Below are 22798 nucleotides of genomic sequence, written 5' to 3'. Positions count from 1 at the left end.
AGAAGTGCCCGCTACAGTGGAGCCAATAAACGCTGCTTGTGATCGATGTCAGCAGATCCCCTGACTTCTCCTAGTTCCATACAGCCTAAGAAGCAGGAACTAGCACCAGGAATGGAACCCAAGGCTCCTGCACAGCCAGAAGAAGTCCCCTTCTGTGGAATTTAATCCAGCAGTGATGACTTTATTTTGCTCTCTGGAAGCTCATTAGTATTTCTGATTTACCATCCCACGGAGACTCCAGGCACAGCCTTAACAATGGACAGCTAGATCATAATTTTATTGAGTTATGCACAATCTAAACATTGCTTTCGGTGAAATAGTTAAAGCAGCAATTCAGTCTTTTATTTGCTTGGAGCTTTGCACTGCTGTTTTCTAGAAAGATGATTGTCGATGCAAAAGACGGAGAGTAAGTGCCAGTGTCCTATGATGTATCCTCTTTGTAATTGGCGGCCTTCTCACGTAAACCTAAAAATTGCAATACAAAATGAGTTTGGAGAAAAGCAGAAGTGGACTCTAATCTCATGACTGCCTGGAGGTGGGTTGACAGTACTGTAATAAGTAACAGGCACCAATGGATTCTGAAGGGCAGTCATTCTCCACCCGCTCCCTATCTGCCCTACAGCCCTAGGAAGTGGTACAGAGTTTACACAAAGTAGGCACGGACAGCTAGAAAAGAAGAGTGCAAAGTTTGACTCTTTGGCAAAGTTTACTGCTTACATGTTTGCCACTTGCTCACTGGTGGACATGGGCCTCTGAAATGCGCTGGGACTTGTTCGGATTTCTGACTCTATAACCTCGGAAGAGGAAACCTGCTGAAATGCAGATCCTGCGAGCCTAGATCGTTGGGCGGTCACAGCTGGAAAAGGTATAGAGAAAAGACAATTACAGCAGACTGTTTCATCAGCGCCCTACCCCCAAGGCAGTGGCAGAGGACAATAGAGGGACAGGCTGACGGGTTCTCGTGGTGGAATTCTGAAATCCAGTGTAATATTACTTACATGATCATCGTGGGTCACATTCACATTTTTACATGGTTCTGAAGTCACACATTGGAAGTTTACTCACTGCAAAAGACTGCCCCTCAAAATGGCGGTTTTGGAACTTTGAATAAGCAATGTGACCTGGCTTCCCTGAGAATAAGCACACTGAGGGCAATTTCCTAAAGCAATTTATCCTGGGTAAATCGGCTATCCAACAACTGTGCACCCTTTCCCCGGGCAAAAGTACACGCGGGGCTCGACAGTGCATGCACTTTTACCCCCTAGGAAAAACAGGAGGGCTCGGAGGTTAGGTCAGACGAGGCAATACCACAGGTGGTTCTGTATTTTCAAAACTGTGCATGTGTTGTTTTTCTTCAGGGAGAAAGTATCCACAGAAAAAGGAGGTGCGAATCTCTGCGGGTCCTTTTTCCCCAGAGTAATTTTCAAATGGAAAGTATTTGTTTACTTTCCCTTTGACAATGGGTGCAATGTCCATGAGTGGAAGGACCCACAGACTTTGCAACTACCTACATAGTTTTCAAAATGACCCCTTATAATGGTGTAATGAAGACGACATCTTAAACTGAGATACCAAAACTCCACTCACTAGAACTCAAGATGTCAACTGCAGTCATAGTTATACATGTCACTGAAAATCTTTTAACCATGTTATTTTATCATTACGTTCTGCTATTGCATTTTGATTGGGTTTTGTGTTTGCTTGATGGTTATGTGATTGATTATGAATTTCCCTATATGGCTCCTGCTATCCGCTTTGAGCACAATGTTAGGGGGGGCGGAAGGCTATACCACTAAATAAAGTCACAACATAGGGGAAGGAGTGAGGAGAGAGAAAAGAGGCAAGAGAGGCTGCCATAGGAAAATAAGCCGCCAGGAAAATAGACATTAGCAAGTGCTCTTGGAGAAATAAGAACTCACGGGTCATTGGTGGGCTGGTGCGGCCAATGTAGGGGGTAGCAGAACGCACTCTGGAAGGAGGCCGAGGGGTCTTCATTCCTGGAAGCATTCAAAGCACACAGTTAGCATTCTCACTTACTGCACACGTAGCTGTAGCTGAAGCAATGTGAAATGAAGTTTAAGGAAGCTGTCTATGAATGTCTTTGCTAAGACCCCATGGAACTGCTGTTCTGGAATGGGAATGCAGCGATGCAACAGGACCACCTCTGACTGCTCATATGTGGCTTCGGCCCTGGCCCACCCCTCATTATTTATTTGTATTTATTTGTTACCCACCTCTCCATAAACGTTTGGGGCGCGGTACAATGCAACATACATAATTCAAATAAAAAAAAAGACAGTATAAACATTTGTGCTGCAATAATACATCTTCAGAGACAGGTGCCACGATTTGTATTACATTAAGGACACAGTGAAAACAAAACTACAAACCTGCCTGCAAAATCGTGGAAATCAGATGAATGATGGGTGAGAAATCTTTGTCCCACAAGCAAGAAGCATGACTTCTTCCACTCTGTAACCACTTATACCCAAAAAAGAGTGGCCCCTTATTCCAGGAGCAACCATGTGCCAGTGCAAGGCAAAGGTAACACAATCTCATCAAATTAAAGGTATAGTTCATCTCCAAAACATTTCATCCAGCATGGTAATTATAAATCCATCTATAGCCTCCCATGACAAGCTTGGCACCATTTACCTGTGTGTGAGACACTTACGAATGTGAGTGGATCTTATGTAGAAAGCATTTCCCAGTCTCATCGGAGAGAGAGGCGTTAAAAACTCTAGTTTTAAGAGTTAAACAGCATTCTTACATTGAAATTGAAGAAAAGTATCCTTCAGTTTGGGGGGGGACTCTTGCTTGGGTAGGACAATGTTTCACAGGTATGACGATGGGTTCCTGCTACTGGACAAAGGGCACTGTGTGCTGGCTCCAGCTTTTTCAGATCAAGTTCATCCAGTCCTGCTTTTTTCCCCCATTAACTGCATGCACCTGTAGATCTGGTGTCCCTATTGATTTCCATGAGAAAAGCAAGACTACACGTCCATGCTAGTAGTGGGGGAAAAACCAGGATTGGATCAAGCTAGCCTGAAATATTTTAAGCCAGTTGGCAACAGCAGAGCAGAGTCACTCTCCCTTCCCTTTCATTAAATGGATTTGAGCCAATGTCATGGACTGTTGCTGCAGGCAAAAGGAAGAGGAGCTGGGCATCCAGCAGCCTCCAAACCTAAGCCAACACTTTTGATCTTCCCTTGCATGATCTGAAACACAAACATCAGTCATTTAAACTTTACCCAGGCTACTACTGAGAGCCAATGTAAAGCATGCAGAAGCATGCTCCCTCCTAGGTTTACCCAGAATTGTCCTCACTGTGGCCCTATGAATCACTTGGAGTTGGCACACGAGCCTCAAAGGGAGGCCCTCGCACAAAACATTATAGTAGTAATCTAATTGTTCTGTCACCAGATGGTGCTCAGCAGACTCAAATGCCTGTACATCTAGAAATTCTTTTTCTCAGCTGCAGTTTCAGAAAGGCGCACAGAGCAACCAAAGAGATGTGAGATTCTAAAATTATGCATTGCATCAAGGCACACTTCCAAGTTGTGCGGGTCAGCAACCAAAGAAATAGCAATTCCCATCACTACAGGGGTCGGTGATAATACGGACCAGCTGGCACCACCCAATCCTAGGATCTTCATTTTTGGGCTATTAAGCATAAGGCTATTATAATATCCAGTAGCCGGTCTGCAATCACTTTCATGTGATAATTCTGATGAATTACAGAAGAATCTAGTAATTATTTGCCATAGGCAAATAATCCGTTGGATGCCTATGGCCTAGATCCCAAATAATTTGTCCCAAAGGCACCATAAACATGTTAAAAAAGAGAAAGGAACGTGAAGATCCCTGAGGGGCTCCCCTAGTAAAGCTCCCTTGGAGATGACAGAAAACCATTAAAGGGCCCAGCAGTATCCACCCTGACAAAAAAGAAGAGAGTCAATTAGTTAATTTACTACCAAGACCAAACAGCTTGCAGCAGTTCAGTAACAAGAACTCCACCAGATCAAGTACATTTGAAAGATCCAACTGGATCAAATCCTCCACCATCTCAAATTTGAATATGTCATGTGACAGATGCCAGTATGAAACATAGAAACATAGAAATGACGGCAGAAGAAGACCAAATGGCCCATCAAGTCTGCCCAGCAAGCTACGCACTTTATCCATTTTTTTTTCCCTTTTTCTCTCTCCCACCTGTTACTATTGGCTTCCAGTACCCTCCAGCCCTAATTCCCCTCCACCCAATTTAGAGAGCAGCTTTGAATCTGCATCCAAGTGACATCCAGCTCAATTGGGGGTAGCAACCGCTGTAACAAGCAGGCCACCCCCTTGCCCCATACTCTTACCCACCCCTGTTTTTATTTTTTGTTTTATTTGTTTTTTTTTTTTTTTGGAAATAGCAGCCCTCCATCCTTCCGCTCCGTGAAGGTGGAACATCAACTACTGGCCACTGGCATCCCGCTCCGTGAATGCCTCTGTGGCTACTGCCGCTCCGTGCAGTGTTTGAATGCCTCTGTGGCTACTGCCGCTCCGTGCAGTGTTTGAATGCCGCTGTGGCTACATAGTATGGATTCCATACTATGACCAGAGCAGAATCCAGACTGATTAGGATCCAGCCCATTGCAATGATCCATATTAGCTGTCAGTTTAACAAAAAAAAAGATATATTAGAGACTGGCCTATTATTGCTGCAAAATGATGCATCCAAGGAAGAATTTCTCTGTATTAGTTTTACCACTGATTTCTTCAATCCTGTGGTCATTATCCCTTTGGCCAGAGAAACAAATGAAACTGCTCAGCCATTTAACAATATCGTCAGGGTCTGCTCTGACCACTTTGGCTGTGACTCACCAAGTTAGTTCTTACAACCCATCGCTTGCTGGGTGGGGAATTCTTCAAACTCCCACGGCTCACTCTGATTTTTTAAAATGGTGCTTACAACTTTTTCTGGACTAGCACGCGACCCTCCCCCCATAGAGGTCACCTCGGGAAAGTTTCCAGATGCAAAATTAATCACTTTGTCCACAAAGAAAGTAGCCAGAACTACCTGGCACTCCTGAGAGATTTATCCTTAACAAACAAAGATTTGCCTAAAAGGCCTTCTACTATACTGAGGCTACAATTGTGCCAGAAAAAAAAGCACAAAAAAACTCTACGGATTGCTTTCCCGGTTTGGAAGTAGTTATTTATTGGTCATAGTCCTCTAATGGGATCTGTCCTCAATTTCTGATTTATAATCTGCCCTCCCTCTCTGGTCAGCCACTTCAAAGCGGATTACATTCAGGTAGCATAGATATTTTTCCTGTCCTAGAGGGCTTGCAATGTAAGGACCTCATTTACTAAGCATTTTTCCCATAGACACAGAATGGGCGAAAAGTCTTAGTAACTCAGGCCCCAAGTTTGCATTTCTATGATAGGGATTTCTTCCAATGTCTCTCCAAACGGCTTACTTACTAAAATTCAGTTTTGTGTTTCTCACAACTCCACAGCCATGCAATAGGAAATATAAACTCATGACTAAGAAATAAAAGAGAAACACAAGGAGACAAGACATGTGGCTCTTATTTGCCCCCAAATCCCATCAACGTCTTCAGGTATCACAATTGTTGAACACAGATGTAGAGAACAGATGGAGGAAGCTCTCCTCAGCCCTAGGCCCCTGTCTACCCTTTATAGGTCAATAAGCCTCACACCACCAAGTCCCTTTTCTTACAGCAGGAAAAACAGTGAGGTAAGCGGAAACATCCAAATTAAGATGCAGATCATGGGAGAAGAGATAGGATAACAGAATGCAAAAATGATGCAGGAGAGGGAATGAGGTCGAGAAGAAGAACAGAAATGATGCAGGAGGCAGGATGAGGGAGAGGGCAGAGAACAGAAATAGTGCAGGAGACTGTGTTTAACTCCAAAGTGGACCAGTGTCTCCGCAAGGCCTGTACTCTGGTACCCTAGGCTGGGGCCTCTCTGGCAACCTGCACTCTGGTGTCCCAGGCCACGGCCTCGTGGCTTCTGCTGAGATCTCTCCCGTGGCCAGTGCAATACCATACCTGAGTTTCCCTTTTCTGATAGGCTACGATGTTGGTCCTTGTCAATCCGCCCTTTGTAGATCACACCATCAACGCCCATAACATGTAGTTCAGTCTATAAACAAACATAAGAACGTAAGAACAAAGGGGGGGGGGTCCCTATTCAAAGGGGTTTGTCTGGCTGAGTGGTACTTAGCCAGATAAACCCCAGGGCTTTGAATTTCTTGTCAATTTGATCACCCCTGACTTATCTGGCTAAGTTATTACCCAGAAAAGTCAGGGGTAGGCAAGGGGCATTCCAGGATAATATCAATATTGAGCATTATCTGGCTAAGTTAAGCAAATAACTCTAGATCTGCCTCAGAGCAATCCTAATATTATCTGAGTACATGTACCCAGAAAACCGAACCTTAACTGGCTCCATTCAGCCTCCAGCCCCCTACAATACTTTAAAACATGCACAGGCACTGCAACAGATCCTTCCCCCGCCAACCCCAAAATTTAAAATGAAAACATGGGCCATAGCAACTCAAGGTCAGTCCCCACTCCTCCCTCAGATATTTGCATCAAAGGCAACGAGCCCCCCCCCCCTCCAAGCCCCCAAACCCAAGCCAGTACAGTTCCTGAGCCCCTCCCCCTCTCCCTGTCTTAGCAGCAGATCCTTGAGCTCCAGTCCCGCCCCCTGGCCAGCAGCAGAGCAGATACAGGTCCCTCTCCCCGCGCCCTTCTCCCCCTGCCCAGCACCTGATCCCAGTCCCACTCCCCACTCCCCACCCTAACCCCTCCCCTCCACTTAGGAATCATAAATCACAAATTCACAATACAAAGACAGGAAATCGAGAGCCCCAGGCTCCGAGCCAAGCCGCTGCCTTTTCTGCGGGGCATTACCACGCACCTGCTAGAGTGGGCGGGCACACATGCTGGAGGTTGAGATCCACTGGTTCCCAGCCCGAGCACAACTGCCCACTCCCAGCCACGCCTGCAGGTCAACCAGCTCCCATCATGTCTGAAATCTGAGTTCTGGGGGCAGGCATCAGCACCAAGATGGATCCAAGGGCAGTGTCGGAAGACAACTGCACGCTGGGAGGGTGGCAGACTCTAACCCCCACCCACTTCCTGGCCCGCGGTGCCTAGGTTTTCCCTCCCTAGTCCAAACACAGTGGGCTGCTGAATTTTTCGGGCCAGTTAACTATCTGGCGATTGAGGTCTTCACTGCAGAGATTTAAAAAAAAGATATAGTGAAACGAGAAATGGCTGGTAGGATTCTCCACCTCTGCTTCTGATGCGCTGAGAAGTTTTTGGTTTTTTGTTTTTTTTTTGCTAAGCAAGGGGTTGGGAGCTGGACTCCTGGACAGAGGCACCCAAAGAATGACTGCCTGACACAGAGCCCAATAGCTGACCACCCTAATAAGTGAGTCAGTTCATCACTCTAATCATTTTGTTGCCCTTCTCTGCCCTTTTTCTAGCGCTGCTATGTTTCTTGTTTGAGGGGTGGCAACCAGAATTGTGCACACTATTCATGGACTGATACAGAGGTATTATTATATTATATTCCATTTTTGTTTTCTATTCCTTTCTGAATAATTCCTAACATTCCATTTGATTTTATGGCTGCCACTGCACACGTATCAATTACAGGAAGCTATTCGTTTCAAGAGCTCCTGTGAACATCTCTGCAGTCATCAGACCTAATCAAGTGTTAAAGCCCTACCCAACTGTTATGAGTGTCCAAATCCGGAAGTGGATCCTTAGGCCGACCGACCCGGAGGGAACGGTCGGGAGGCAGACTCACACTGGGTAGAAGAAGCTTCACCTGGAAACCCGTGACCCCTCCAGAGAAGCTGTGGGAGCCCGGGTCGCTAGGACTTAGGAGTCTTCACCCTGGAAGTCCGAGGTCCCCCCAGGAGGAGCCCATAGAGACCCGGACCGCTGGGACTTAGGCGAAGAACCGAAGAAACCCAGGAGTGGAGTGCGAACCGGAGATCAAGGCAGGCGGCAGATAAGCAGAAGTCAGGGTCACGAACCAGAGGTCAAGGCAGGCGGCAGGCAAGCAGAAGTCAGGGTCACGTACCAGAGGTCAAGGCAGGCGGCAGGCAAGCAGAAGTCAGGAACACTAACCAGAAGTCAAGGCAGGCGGCAGGCAAGCAGAAAACAGGATCAGGCAGACAGAATCCAAGTCAGGCAGCAGGAATCAGGAACCGGGTGATCAGAACGGCAACTAGCACTTCGTAGAAGGAACCTCGTTGCAAGGCAATCAGAAAACCCCGGTCCTCGGTTTAAATCCCCTTACCCGGCGTCTGACGTCATCGGAGGCGTATCAGCACATCTGGGTGCTGACATTGAAAATGCGGGCCCCTGCGCGCGCGCGTTCCCCCAATGAGGGGCGGAGTCTCCGGCGGCGTCTCCCTCGTGGAGACGCTGCTGCCATGCGGCCTGGAGGGCCGCGAATCGGGTGTTCTGGGGCGCGGGAGGAAGCGGTAAGTGCCCGGTCACCAACCTAGTGACCGGGATCGTAACACCAACAGACGTGTATATCTGAAAATCATAATGTGATGGACAGAAGTGTGAGACAAGAGTGTTGAGTCCTGAGATGAGAGAGCTATGTACAGGGACAGGATTGCTGAGGGTAGGGAGAAGAGAGCCGAGTATGGGGAAACGGCCCTGGGACTGTGGGGCAACCATTGCTTAAATGGTCTGATGGCCCTGCGAAAGTCATCCAAAACCTCAAGAGTCCACATAGACCCCTTTTTCTCCCCCTCACCGCCACACCCCTGGGATGTGGCTACTGTTGCAAAATAAAAAATGAATTTTAACAGTTGGAGAAAACTCCCATCTCCAGCCTCCAAACCTGCCTCTTCAAGAATAAATTCAGCCCCTGGAGGTCTGGACCCTCACACCCCAACCTAGCCCAGCCCCCTTACACACAAACGTAGCCCTGGTGGTCGAGTGGACCCCCACCCCCCTTCTTTTGTGACAAAAATAGCTTATCATGGACTGCTGGGCTGGACATGTGTAGTACAGGACTGCAAGGCAAGACAGGGGTCAGTCTTCTGCCTAGCCAGTCACCTCCCTCTCAGGTTGAGCCCTTGAAATCTGGGGCCAGTGAGTCTTTGCTGTGGCAGTACAACTCAGTGAGTCCAAGCAGGCAGGAGCAAGACAGTACAGGCTGAATGGGGCAAGGCTTGGTAAGGCTAGAGCAGGGTTGGACTGGTTACAGGAGCTGGACACAGAACAAATACTGGGGTAGAGTACAGACAGAGACAAAACAGGGTACTGAGCACAGACTGGGAGAGACACAGGCAAGGTAAGATACTGGACAGGAACAGGAACTAGATATAGGCTGGGGAAAATCAAGGTACTGGCAAGACAAGAGGTGAATACCAGGAACAGGACTGGGCTGAGCATGACAAGACTGTGCTGGACAGGACCGGATAAATATTAGGTAAGACAACACAGACCAAAGAACACAGAAGCCCATAGGTAGCAAGGCTGGAGGCCCGTAGGCCCCTAGGGATAGAGAGACCTGGATAGGCCACAAGGCAGGATACAAGAGTAGAACAGGCTGGAGGCCACAAAGCAAGGTAAGGCCTAGATAGGCCACAAGGAAAGGAGCAAGAAACAAAAAGGCCCAGAGGCCACAAGGCAAGGTAAAGCCTAGATAGGCCACAAGGCAAGGAGCAAGAAACAAGGAAGTCTGGAGGCCACAGGCAAGGTATAAGACTAAAGTGGCTAGGTGAGAGAGCCAAGGGTAACTCCATGAAAGGCTTCCTGGGTTTGCCAAGGCAGGGTTAAATGGGTCTGGAGCTTGAGTGTGCTGCAAGTAGCGAGGAGGAGCTTGGTAAGGCAGAGGTTAAGCTCGTTGAGGACCCCTGGTGGAGCAAAGGCTGTACAACAGGCTGGATCAAGTGGCCAGTAAGAAGATGGCTTGAGTAACTAGGAATGGATCTTACTGGAGGCCTCTGGTGGTAGAAAGGTGTCAGAATCAGGGCACGGTGAGGCTGCATAGCAGACAAAACCATGATATAGCCCTGGTGGTCTAGTGCAGTGCTTCTCAACCTAGTCCTCAGGGCACACCTAACCAGTGAAGTTTTCAGGATATCCACAATATGAGTGGGCTAGTGGGGTGGTCTAGTGGACCACCCCACTAGCCCACTCTCCAGCCTCCCACTAGTTAACCTGCTGATCTTGTTGAGACCTGGAGCATACCTTAAGCTCTGGACCTGGTGGTGACTATTTTTCAAGAGAAAGCCAGTTGTTTTGGGAAAACCACATATATTGCTCCAAAACATGGTTTCAGATGTGCAGATGGAATGAGGGAGAGAAGATTTTGCAACACTGAACACCTAGAAACAACAGAGCCATGCTGCTCTTCTGGGATCTTTTAGCAACAAAGAGAGGGACATATGGCATTGCTTTATTAATGTAACTATTGCCTTTGCTCTGTATGTGTGTGATATCTTTGCTGCATTGCTTTCTGCTGTGCAAGTAATAAAACATTGCTATTCTGAAATTTACTGTGTGTGTTGACTCAGAGTTGGAGTGTGACTTTGTGTTTCCTTGAATAGCAGATACTGTCAGGGAAGGAAGCCTGCAGGATACTGGTTTCATTTGTGTTCAGGGCAGCGAGTCTTGAGAGGGGGGAATGTGCTTTGGGGATATTGGCCCTGTCTGAATTTCAGAGTAGGGAATCTCCTCAGAAAAGGGGCCTGGGACTTGTATCTTTGTGTTTAGCACTCTTAGTCAGTGTGTTAGAATTCAGCCACCTTCCCAAACTCTTGCTGCATGGCAGGGAGCCACCCTTGCACACTCTGACGTGTATTTTACTAGGACCTAATGAAGAGACGCATGGGGCAATGCTTGTGCATCTGTGCACCCGATTCTGCGCAGTCTAGAGGGAGAGTCGGGTAGTCACCCCAGTGATGATGTCACATGCTCAAGACTACTTAACCTGCCTGGACCTGGACTCCTTGCCTTGACAGCAGGTTCCTTGGCCTGTCCCTGGTTCTGGCCTCTGCTCCTGCCCGCCTGCCTGCTGCCTGCCTTAACCTGGGACTGTCTTCTGGCTTCTGCCTGTGCCTGATTGTATCTTGGGAACCACCTATGTCCTGATGGCCGTCCGCATCGAGGGCTCAGCCTGAGGAAATGACAGGTGGTATAAGTGAAGCCTCCCTAGGAGCCTCTTTGGCACTTCCGCCTGTGGTCAGGCTCATCGGTGGTGCTTCTTGCTGCCGCACCATACAGGGGTCCACATCACCGCCTGCAGTCCGAAAGGTCTTATGAAGTGGCCGGAGGGCTACCCCCCCCCCCCCCCCCCCCCCGACACCAGCAAGGGCTGCCCTCCAAACACAGTGAACCTACAACAGCAACTCAGGCCCTTATGCTTAGACAACTTCTGTAAAGTACACAAGACAGGAGAGAACTCACATTTCTGTAGTTTACAACTCCAGGGTCTCCATATGGATAGACAGTTGTGAGATTCTGGGGCTTCGGGGCTCGCTTTTTGGCGTAATTCCCTGAGTGACGCATGGACTGCTGGCAAGCATCGATCATGTCAAAGATCCGGGGGCTAGCCAGAGAAGGGGGTGACAGAAAAGCTCTTAACATTAAAGTTCAGCTAAGAACCAGTACATCCCACACCCCAATGGCTTAACACTGCTGATTTATGAATGGTTTTGGACAGAGCTCACTAGTTACCCCTATTTGTAACATTGGGCACTGAGAACACTGCTGGCAGACTCAAACATCCTTGGAGGGGAACTGGGGGAAATCCAAAGGCCTATTAATATCACCATTTGTGTCTTCTCATTACAGGCTGTCAGGTAGTTCTGCAAGAACATAGCACAGTATGGACTGGAAGGCACCTTGGAGTAGAAGAAACTACCGCACAAGGGTTTTGAAGCTCTTCCTGGATCTGCGAGCAGGGGTCTTTGACTTACTCTTCAGTGAGGCTCTGGGAAGCTGTTGCCTCAAACTCCTGTCTTTTTCTGCTTTTCAGAGCATACAGATGGATGGGCAAAAGCCCAGAGAATACAAGAGCAGATTTACTGGCCACTCTTAGACTGAAGTCAATCCTTGGTCTTGCAACAGATTTTTCCTTTGCCTGCCCATACACCATGCTGATTCACAGCATCACATTTTTGTACTGTGCAGGAGCACATGAGCAAAAGACAATGGCCTGAGGCTACACAGTGCCTGAGCAGCGTGGGAGTGTTTACTCTGTATGTGTGTGGTTTGTCTGCACCGTGTCTTTACAAGCTTGTCTGTATGTGTTTTATCTCCTGGCAGCCAAGGAGATAGCTTGCACTGGCTCAGGGAGAATGAAGCTGCCAGCAGAGAAGTGAACAACAAGGAGGCACTGCCCACTGAGAGAATAGCCCTTCCCTCCCTTTGTATACCACTAGCCCAGGCAAGAAGCCTAACATCATCATGCCCATGCCACACGGTGAAGGGCTAACGAGCAACTTTCAGGCCTTCTTATTCTGAACATATTGGGAACTGCTTACGAATCCCAGGGTCATTTAGCTGCAAAACAGATTTTCATTTTAAAAATGTCAATAAAAGTGCATCACAAAAAATGTATGTAAGCCTCTGTAAGAATCCTCCTAAAATAATAATAAAAAAATACAAACGACGGGGATTCAGTATGTTCCTAATAGAACTCTGGGGTCCGGTATCCCTCAAAATACTTTCGCTGACATTTTTAGCAGACAGGCGTCCCCTTGAGGCGAATGATTGGCCCACAGCCCTTTAAAAACCGGAAAAGAGGTTATGAACACCATCCGTCATAAGTGACGGCGGTTAGGAGAAGCCAGGAAGGCTGTCAAGTAAGTTTCGAGTCAATTTTTTTGCTAAAACTCTGGGATTAAGGGTAATATAACATAAGAACATAAGATTTGCCATACTGGGTCAGATCAAAGGTCCATCAAGCCCAGTATCCTGTCTCCAACAGTGGCCAATCCAAGTCACAAGTACCTGGCAAGTACCCAAACATTAAACAGATCCCATGCTACTAATACCAGCAACAAGTAGTGGTTATTCCTTATTGATTAATACCAGTTTATATAATTCTCCTCCATGAACTTATCCAAACATTTTTTAAACCCAGCTAAACTAGTTACCTTAACCACATCCTCTGGCAATGAATTCCTCAGTTTGATTGTGCATTGCAGGAAAAATAATTTTCTCCAGTTTGTTTTAAATGTGCTACTTGCTAATTTCATGGAGTGCCCCCTAGTCCTTGTATTATCTGAAAGATTAAATAATATTTATTGTATCTTTTATCAGCTCTCCAGCCCCTGAAGCAGATGCAAGGCGTCGAAACACTGCCAGTGTCGGGCAGGCACGCAGCAGCTCTACTATTTAAAAAGGGACTTCAGCCCTTTAGGACCGCCGTTCACCAGCAATGAGATAAGTCTGATTGGAATACAGCTTATATAATTTGAGTAGAGTGATTTAAAGAGCTGACATGGGACAGCATCTTTAGGTCATCTAGATTTTTGAAATTTCGAAACATTAAACACTTAATAGCATGGGAATTTTTTGAAGTCACTGCATAAAAAGTAAAATTGGTACCTGTCTCTATTAGAGCAATGCAGAAAGTGGTTCAGCCCTCGAGTATTGGGTACCAGACACCAGAGTTCTATCAGGAACATATCGAATCCCATTGTTTGTATTCTTGTTTAATAAAAGTGCATCACACTGTTGACATCATTGTTTGTTTGAATTAGAAATACCAGTGCAGCAAAACAAAGTGTGACATCAGCAGCTCTGCACCAGTCTGTTCCATGGTGATTCTTGTGAAACCTGGAGTTAGTTAGCAGCTGGACAGGTCTTGGGGGAGGGAGAGTTGATGGCGGGTAGAAGGTAAGAGAGAATGTCAGGCAGCTATACCAGAGGAGTGAAGGAAGAGCTACAGACAATAGGCGAAGGGTTGTGTTTGGAATTGGCTACAGGGGCACAGTAGCCCCCACCTATTTCATGGATGTGCCCTTGGGGCAGCACATGGCTGCAGCAGGGCTCCCATACCTGTTCTCATCATCCGTTCTGTACTCTGAATCAGCAGCACTGCTGGGGCGGTCTTTGGACAAAACAGATCCCATTCTCACCGTTACAAGGTGTCTGCAAACAAGATGGAGCAGAAAGTCAGACATTAGCCCGACGGACTCAACAAACAAAGCTGCTAAAGGAAGGAGTGTGGGAGCTGCTGTTACAGATTTGTACTGGGAAAAGGGGGCTGCTGTTACATTTTTACTGGGAAAAAGGATTGCTTGGTGCTGATAATTCAGACACTCATTGAGGGCAACCTGATGCTAGACACTGAGTGCAATTTTGGAAGGGTTACCCATGTAACTTCGGCATATAGTGTGTAAATAGCACCACACATGTATATGCTAGTTTGGAAACATAGCTAGTTAGGTGAGTACTTGCGAAGGCACGTGTAAATGTTAACAGAGAGAAAAAGGGATAGTTTAAAGGTGTTCCAGGATGGGGTTCAGAAGTATGTGCAGTGGAGGTAATTTTAAAAGAAGTTACACATGTAAATGTAACATACTATCATAGCAATTTTAAAAAAGACATTTACAGGGGTAAAGTGCATTTATGCACGTGCAAAACACAGTTTTAAGTTTGTAAATGCTTTTTAAAACCAGGCCCAATAGAGGGTGAATTTTCAAAACGTTACACACATAAAACAGCATATATGTGCATATGTAGCATCTACTTGCATATTCCTTATTATATTAAAGTAAAAAATAGTCCTGTATCTTCACTTTCAGGCACACATACATGTGCGTAAAAAGGGTAGGTCTAGGGACATTCTGGAGCGAGGAAAACACAAGTGTAACTTGCTATTTTAATAGACGCTCATACATTTGCCAGCTTACTCGCGTATTTTTACACCTGCTAATTATCTGGCGTAAGTGACATTAAACGTGTTAATTGTGTAGCGCTGACTGGGTGGGAGATCTGGGAAAACTGAGGGAGTTCAGGGTGAAGAACCAGGAAGGTCTCAATGACCTGGAGAAGGACTGGGCGAACTGGTGGACTAGTTGGTAAACTGCTTAATTTCATTTAATTGGCCGACTTTTCTTTCATGCGTAAAACATATGTGGGTAATTTTCAAATGGATTTCCACGCTTAAAACTGGGTTTTACATGTGTAAATGCACTTTACTTGTGTAAGTAGGATTTTGAAAATTGCTACAATAAATGCCATTGAGCAGTCAATAGGTTTTACATGTCTAACAGCTCTTTACATTCATAAATGGCTTTGGAAAACTGCTACAAAAGTATGTTACAGTTACATGTGTGACTCCTTTGAAAATTACCTCCTATGAGGAAAACTTTCAAAACTGCTTGCGTGCGCCCTTATGCACCTGTATAGGGGTGCACGGTAATTTACTACTGTATTCTATAACCTGTGCGCAATGATATGCGCAGGTCATAAAATACAAGTACATAAGTGAGTACTTAGCGGCACGTAGCCAGACAATCCGAAAAGTGCTGCTTAGACGGACAATCGTGCTTAGCCAGATAAATCAGAATATAGCCAGATAAGTGCCGCTACTTAACCAGATAAGTTAAAACTTGTTCTTCTAAATCAGGGGTGGGCAATTCCAGTCCTCGAGGGCCACAAACCTGTCGAGGTTTTAGGATATCCTAATGAATATGCATGACATAGATTTGCATACAACTGAGGCAGAGTGCATGCAAATCTCTCTCATGCATATTCATTAGGGATATCCTGAAAACCAGACTGGTTTGTGGCCCTCGAGGACCAGAACTGCCCACCCCTGCCTAAATAGTGAGAAAGGAGCTACTAAATCGAATAAGTTGGAAATTAGCTGGATTCGTGTGCACAACTCATATACCTGCTTATTTGTACTTCCAGTTTTACAAGGATACATGTGTAGATTTTAATCGCGTTAATTTGATGCTTTTTTTTCCTCCCCGTAAATTGGCTTTCACATGTGTAAGTCAGGGTATTTTCTAACATGTGCACGGCAACGAAATAACCAGTTTTACCAGTTGGTCTACGACTTCACCCAGTTCATCTGCAGCTCGTGAAGACCTTCCTGGCTCTTCATCCTCAAGTCCACTCATTGCAACCAGACCCTCTACCCTCAACCAGACCAATTTAACGATGTTTACGATCACTTACACCAGATATTGAGCAGGAGTAAATATATGCAAGTAAAAGACTTGCACATGTCATTTTGGCTGGTTTTAAAATAGCAACTTATGTGCGTACATGTTGGCCCCTCCTCAGAATGCCCCTGGCCCGCCTTTTTTTCGTAAGTGCACTTTTACTGATGTATGCACATATGTTGCTGTTTTTAAAAGAGAATATACTAATGTGTGTGCCTTTTCACACACGCATGGGCTTTTTATTTACACTTGCATCTTTTGAAAATATACTTTAAAGTGTGTATATTTTAAAACAGGTAAGAAAAGTATGCGTGTTCAATGCATTGATATACGTGATTTCAATGCATTGCATGTATTCGCTCATAAGTCTACATATGTGCATATGTTGCAGGGTAGAAATATGCGTATTATACATGCGGGTTATAAAATACTTGCACAGATCTGCTCACGGCCATATCCGTGCGTATATGCCATTGCGCCCATTTGTTTGAAATTTGTCCGTAGAGTTTTACACCTGCTAATTAAGTTGCAGAAGTGAAATTGCACTTGTCTTTTCCCAGCTGTTTTTTAGTGAGTGGGTCTGGTTAAGTGGTGGAGCTTCAGGGTGAAGTGCTGGAGGGTCTGGCTGAACTGATGGAGCTGCCAACAAACTGGTGATTCCAAATACATACGCAAGGATTTTCAGAATTGGAGTACACACATTGTTTATAAAATACCACCTTCTGCATATAGCTCAGGGTTTTTATGATTATAGTTATTATGTGCAAAAAATATACGCTTATAATATTGTAAAAATAGTTAAAGTTTGCTTTTTCCTGCATTACAAATATATGCGTCTCCTTGTGCACAATCAGGGCAGAAATATGCAGTATTTTATAAACTCTGCGGCTCCCACCACACTGTTTATAAAATACTAGCATAAATCTCCCCAGGTCCACTTATACGTGCATTGGGTTACCCATGCAGACTGCTGAAGACTGGGCTTGTTACTATTCATAGGTACTGCTGGATTTGATACTCACGGAGCTGTCATCATGGTCAATCGTCTGTCGCAGGAAACACACTTCACTTTCTCAAAGAGCTTCCTGAAAAGGAAAAACACATCTGTTACTCAGCAAAACAGAACGGGAGATGGCCTAAAGCTTACCAAGAAGCAGCATGGACTTTTCTTCTCATTGCTCACCTTTGTGTCTCACTCTCTACAAGGCTGGAGCACTGGGAAACTAGCCAAAAATGACAAAGCAAGCAGAAAGACTATGGGGTAGATTTTACAAAGTTACGCACACGCGTACTTTTGTTCGTGCACCAGGCGCAAACAAGAGTACGCATGATTTTAATAGATAGGGGTGTAGCCACGCGTATCCATTAAAATCCGGGGTCGGCGCACGCAAGGCTGCCCAAAATCGGCAGCCTGCATGCGCCGAGCCGCACAGTCTGCCTCCGTTCCCTCCGAAGCCGCTCCGATTTTGGGCAGCCTTGCGTGCGCCGACCCCGGATTTTAATGGATACGCGTGGCTACACCCCTATCTATTAAAATCATGCGTACTCTTGTTTGCGCCTGGTGCACGAACAAAAGTACGCGTGTGCGTAACTTTGTAAAATCTACCCCATAGTCTTTCTGCTTGCTTTGTCATTTTTGGCTAGTTTCCCAGGAAGGTGGAACTTTCCTTCCGCCTCCCCCCACCTTCCCCTCCCTTCCCCTACCTAACCCACCCCCCCAGCCCTATCTAAACTCCCCCCTACCTTTATTCCAGAAGTTACTTCTGCTCGTAGCAGGCGTAACTCGTGCGCACCAGCTGCACGATTACCCGGCCCGGAAGCTGTTTCGGAGGCCTTGGCCACGCCACCAAAACACCCCGGGCCGGAACCACACCTGCAGCAACGCCCCCAAATGACGCGCCGCCGCGACACGCCCCACCGACACCCCCCCCCCCCCCCGGAAAGCCCCGGGACTTACGCGCGCCACCGAACCTACTCAACATAGGCTCGGCGCGCGCAGGGGGAACTTCGGGCAGGTTTTCGAGGGGTACACACGTACCCCTTTGAAAATCTGGCCCTATGTGCGCAGACCAAAACGCATAGATACAAATAAAGAAAACAAAATGCTAATGCAGAGGGTAGGAAAACCTTGTTCTGGATCGCTAACCAGCCAAAAACAATCGGCAAACAGTGGGCAATGGGATTTCTCACTAATGTGCTACTGAGGCACTGAATCCATCATGAACCTCTGTCCGGATAAGAACGACAAAGATCCACAGAGAAAAAGGTGGTGTGGAGGAAGGAATCCCTGTGGCGTGTCAAACAGATGGAATAAGGGACTCCTCAGGTAAAGGTAAGTAATGAATAGGGAATACAGTCTGGTTTTTCTCTCTGTACTGAAGCAGATTTTCTCTGTGCATTTGTAAGAGAGTTCTAATTGCCATCCGCTAGTGCGGCAGAATGGCCCATCCCGTATGAGAAGTCACCCAGCAAGCAGTATGTAGGGGAGATCAAACAAGCCCTCCAAACCTGGATAAACACCATCAATGCATGATATCTGATCTGTACACCAATACACCAGTAGGACAGCACGTTTCCTCCCCCAACATAACCCTACCCTTTTCTGACACCAGTAAAAGTACAAAGTACCCACAATATGCTACCCCTTAGCGACTGGAAGGAGGGTGAAATTTTCAGCGGGGCTTTTTATGTGGGTAGACAGTCAGACGGTAGTGGTGATTGATGACTCAATTCTGAGGTGCACAGAGACATCCATCTGTCAACCAGACATGTTCTCCCAGGGAGGGAGGGTGAAGCGGTGGCCTCAGGCGGCAGAATTTTGGAGCGGCAAAAAGTGCCCCTCCAAAACACCTGTACTGCAGCCGCCACCTCACACTGCCTCCAAAGTCAAATATCGGATTGGGCAAGGATAAACCAAACCCCTGCCCGATCCACTCAGTGGCAACCCTGGGCAGCAGGAGTCGTGTTTCTCCTAACGTCATCTCCTGCTGCTGTGGGTCTCGAGGCAGCAGGAGACGACGTCAGGAGAAACGCAACTCGTCATATCCGGATGCCGCGAGACTGGCCTCACAGCAGCAGGAGATAATATCGCTAGCGACCGAAGAGAGGAGGAGGAGGACACAGTGGCTGAAAAAAAGGTCTAGGCCCTATGGGCATGTGTAGGTGACTGCCTGTGTGTGTATGCAGGTGGGTGAGTGCCAGCCTGGATAGATGGGTGAATGCTTGTGTGTGTGTTGGAGGGGGGGGGTGAGAGCCTGTGTGTAGGTGAGAGGCTGTGTGGGTGTCAGTGGGAGGGTGAGAACCTGTGGGTGTCGGTGGGGTGGGGGGGGAGGCTGAGAGTCTGTATGTGTATGTTTAACTACTTGGGTGTGGATGGGTGAAGGAATGGGTGCCTTTCTGGGGTCTGTCTGTGTGAGAATGAGTGCTTGTCTGGGTGTGTGTGAGAGAATGAATTGATGTCTGTGTGTGTGTGTGGATGGGTGGGTGTGTGTATATGTGAGAGAGAGAATGAATGTGTGCATGCCTGGAGGGTGGGGAGGAGTGGTGTGAGAATGAATGGAAGCTTGTCTGGGTGTGTGTGTGTGTATATGTGAGGGAGCCAGTGAAAGTGAGAGTGTGTGTGTGTGTGTGTATGAGAGAATCTAGGGGAGTAAGAGCTTGTGTGTGGGGGGTGGAGTGGAGAGAGAGGGTCTTAGAGCCTGAGAATGTGTCAGTGTCTGTAAGAGAGGTTGTGGGTGTGTATAAGAGTATGTGTGTGTGTGTATATATGACAGTGTATATGTGAGGGGGGGTGGGGCGAGGGGGCGCCATTTCATCCTTCACCTCAGGCAGCAGATTGCCTTGGGCCACCCTGGGTACTACTGTAATGGAAGGAGTCTTTAATCTAACAGCTAATCCTAAATCAAACAATTCTAGCTCCTAGGGCATAGCTCACAGAAGGCAAAGAGTTAAATTAGCTTTTTTGAAATAAGTAGATGTTTGGAGAGCTATGCATCCCACCAGTAGAGATTATACATTATTTTCTAATCTACACAGGATATATTCAAGGATTGACATAATAGTAGTGGATACACTATTAATGGGACAAATACTTCCCACCTCTACTGAAAATATTATACAGTCAGGTCATGCCCCAGTGAGAATGTCCCTTAAGGGGCTCCAACCAAGGGTGCAGGCTGGGATAGAAAATGATGTTCAAGAGGATATGCTGATTAATGATAATCAGGAAGTAAGCCCTAGCATATTCTGGGATGGATTAAAGGAAGTCCTAGGAGATACATTTATGGCCTGGGCCTCTCAGAGGAAGGAACAGAAAGAAAGCAGGGCTAAATCCTTGTTCAGGTCTATTAACGACTTGGAAAATCAACATAAAAGAACAAGTTCATGGAAACTCTTGCCCAGATTGGATAGTCTAACTTTTGAGGACAATGCTTAATGCTCTGCTCCAAAAGGAGGATTTAGCTCCAACAATAAAGACAGCCTATGTCTAGCTCTCCCGATAACCTAGCTTGTTCTGTGCCTTATTCCCTTCCCGTCTGGGCCTCCCGTTGGTCCTTCTTGTCTATATATTCCTTACCTTTGTCCTGCCTCTCTGTTCCTTGATTTACCTTGTTCCTGCCTGTGTGTTTTATTTTGTTTTGGTATCACTGAAATTGCACTCTCCTGGCTGAAATTCTACCTTCAAAATCGCCAATTCACAGTTCTCCTAGATAACAACGAATCTGATGCCATTAAACTGGATCAGGGCGTTCCCCAGGGCTCCTCTCATTCCTCTACCTTATTTAACATCTACATGCTTCCTCTTACTACCCTCCTCACTAATCTTGGCATCAAACACTTCATCTATGCAGATGATGTGCAAATCCTCTTCCCCTTCTCTGACTCTCTTAACTCAGCTCTCCAAAACTGGGAATCATGCCTGACTGCCATCAACAAACTCCTTACTGGCATGCACCTTGCTCTCAACCCCCAAAAGACGGAACTCCTTATCATTTCCATTAAACTACCCTTTCCTTCTCCTCCCCTATCTTACTCTTCCACTACCTTCCACCCACACATCCGTAACCTTGGTGTTCTACTTGATAATCAACTCTCCTTCAAACCCTACATCAAAGCTATCTTAAGTGACTGCTATTTTAAACTACAAACTATCAGAAAACTCAGATCCCTCCTGCACTTCTCTGACTTTCGCACGGTACTTCAATCTATCATCTCTTCCAAAATCGATTACTGTAATGCTCTCCTCCTCGGCCTCCCCTCCAACCACACCAAACCTTTACAACTCCTACAAAACACTGCTGCACGTATCCTTACTAATACTAGAAAAAGAGATCACATCACTCCTACCCTCATTGAACTCCACTGGCTACCAATCCAATCACGTATTCTGTTCAAAACTCTATCCCTCATTCACAAAAGTATCACTAATGAAAACTTCAATTGGCTCTACCCCCCCCCCCTCCTTCCTCGCTCCTCCACTAGATCTACACGTCCTGCCCTCCAAGGAACCCTCCATTCCCCTTCTATCAAACCCTACAAGCTAAACTATACAATGAATAGAGCTTTCTCCCTCGCCGCCCCCACTCTTTGGAACTCCCTCCCTCCAGATCTCCGCACAGAAACATACACCCCAAAATTCAAAAAGAAACTAAAAACATTGCTTTTTCAACAAGCCTACCTTTCCTCTACTCCCTCCACTTGATGTATGAAAACCACTTGTCCACATGGCTATTTGACTCTCTTGTAAATATTTTGTACATTAGTTCTCAATTATTATTATTAATTTGTTTCTTTGTCTCTTGTAATACCTGTTAACTTTTAATTTTTTAGTTTCTGTTCCATGGAAAGGCACCGCCTATTAGTTCTGAGTTAAATGTACACTGATACGATGTGCAAACGGTTGTCGGTATATACAAAAATGTTAAATAAATAAATAAATACATTTTGTTCCTGCCTGTGTAGTTTACATTGTTCTTGCATGTACGGTTTACCTTTTTCCTGCCAGTGTGTTCCCAGTCTTACCGTTACTGTCCCTGTCTATCCTGCTTTACCTAGCCCCTCTATCAGCCTTTCCTCGGACTTACATACGGTAGTAACATACGGGCCGATAAAGTAAACCGTGTGGGAGAGCGGGCAAGCGCCTGCTCTCCCGACACGCGCCCAGGCCACTCTCCTGGGCATGCGATTCAGGAAGCAAAGGTATGCAAATTAGGGTGTGCGATAAAAAGGAGGCGCTAGGGACACTAGCGCCTCCTTATTGACAGAAGTGGCGGCTGTCAGCGGGTTTGACAGCCGATGCTTAAATTTACTGGCATCGGTTGTCAAACCCGCTGACAGCTACGGGTTCAGAAAACGGACGCCGGCAAAATTGAGCGTTCGTCTTCCAACCCACGGGCCGCGGGCAGATTTTTAATTTTTTTTAATTTTTGGGGACTCCAACTTAATATCGCTATGATATTAAGTTGGAGGTTGTACAGAAAAGCAGTTTTTTCTGCTTTTCTGTACACTTTCCCTGTGCCGGCAGAAATTAACTTCTGCCTTTGGGCAGGCGTTAATTTCTGAAAGTAAAATGTGCGGCTTCGCTGCACATTTTATTTTCTGTATCACACG

General features: G+C 46.4%; 1 protein-coding gene across 4 annotated transcripts in view; it reads right to left on the bottom strand.

Moving 5' to 3' along the window:
* Window positions 1-258: 258 nt before the first annotated feature.
* The window catches only part of C14H16orf96 (chromosome 14 C16orf96 homolog), a 147634-nt gene continuing 125094 nt past the window's right edge, over window positions 259-22798 (bottom strand). For all 4 annotated transcript variants that reach the window (XM_029576458.1, XM_029576459.1, XM_029576460.1 and 1 more), the window contains 7 exons: window positions 17212-17274; window positions 14070-14162; window positions 11469-11610; window positions 6066-6159; window positions 1920-1997; window positions 718-856; window positions 259-465 (listed from right to left, as the gene is read on the bottom strand). In XM_029576458.1, coding sequence (XP_029432318.1) covers window positions 456-465; window positions 718-856; window positions 1920-1997; window positions 6066-6159; window positions 11469-11610; window positions 14070-14162; window positions 17212-17274 — 619 coding nt within the window. In that variant the 3' untranslated portion in view covers window positions 259-455. The remainder of the gene's footprint in view (window positions 466-717; window positions 857-1919; window positions 1998-6065; window positions 6160-11468; window positions 11611-14069; window positions 14163-17211; window positions 17275-22798) is intronic.

This window comes from Rhinatrema bivittatum, chromosome 14, assembly GCF_901001135.1.
Source record: "Rhinatrema bivittatum chromosome 14, aRhiBiv1.1, whole genome shotgun sequence".
In the NCBI taxonomy this organism is placed as follows: domain Eukaryota; kingdom Metazoa; phylum Chordata; class Amphibia; order Gymnophiona; family Rhinatrematidae; genus Rhinatrema; species Rhinatrema bivittatum.
This window is presented reverse-complemented; position numbering and strand designations above follow the sequence as displayed.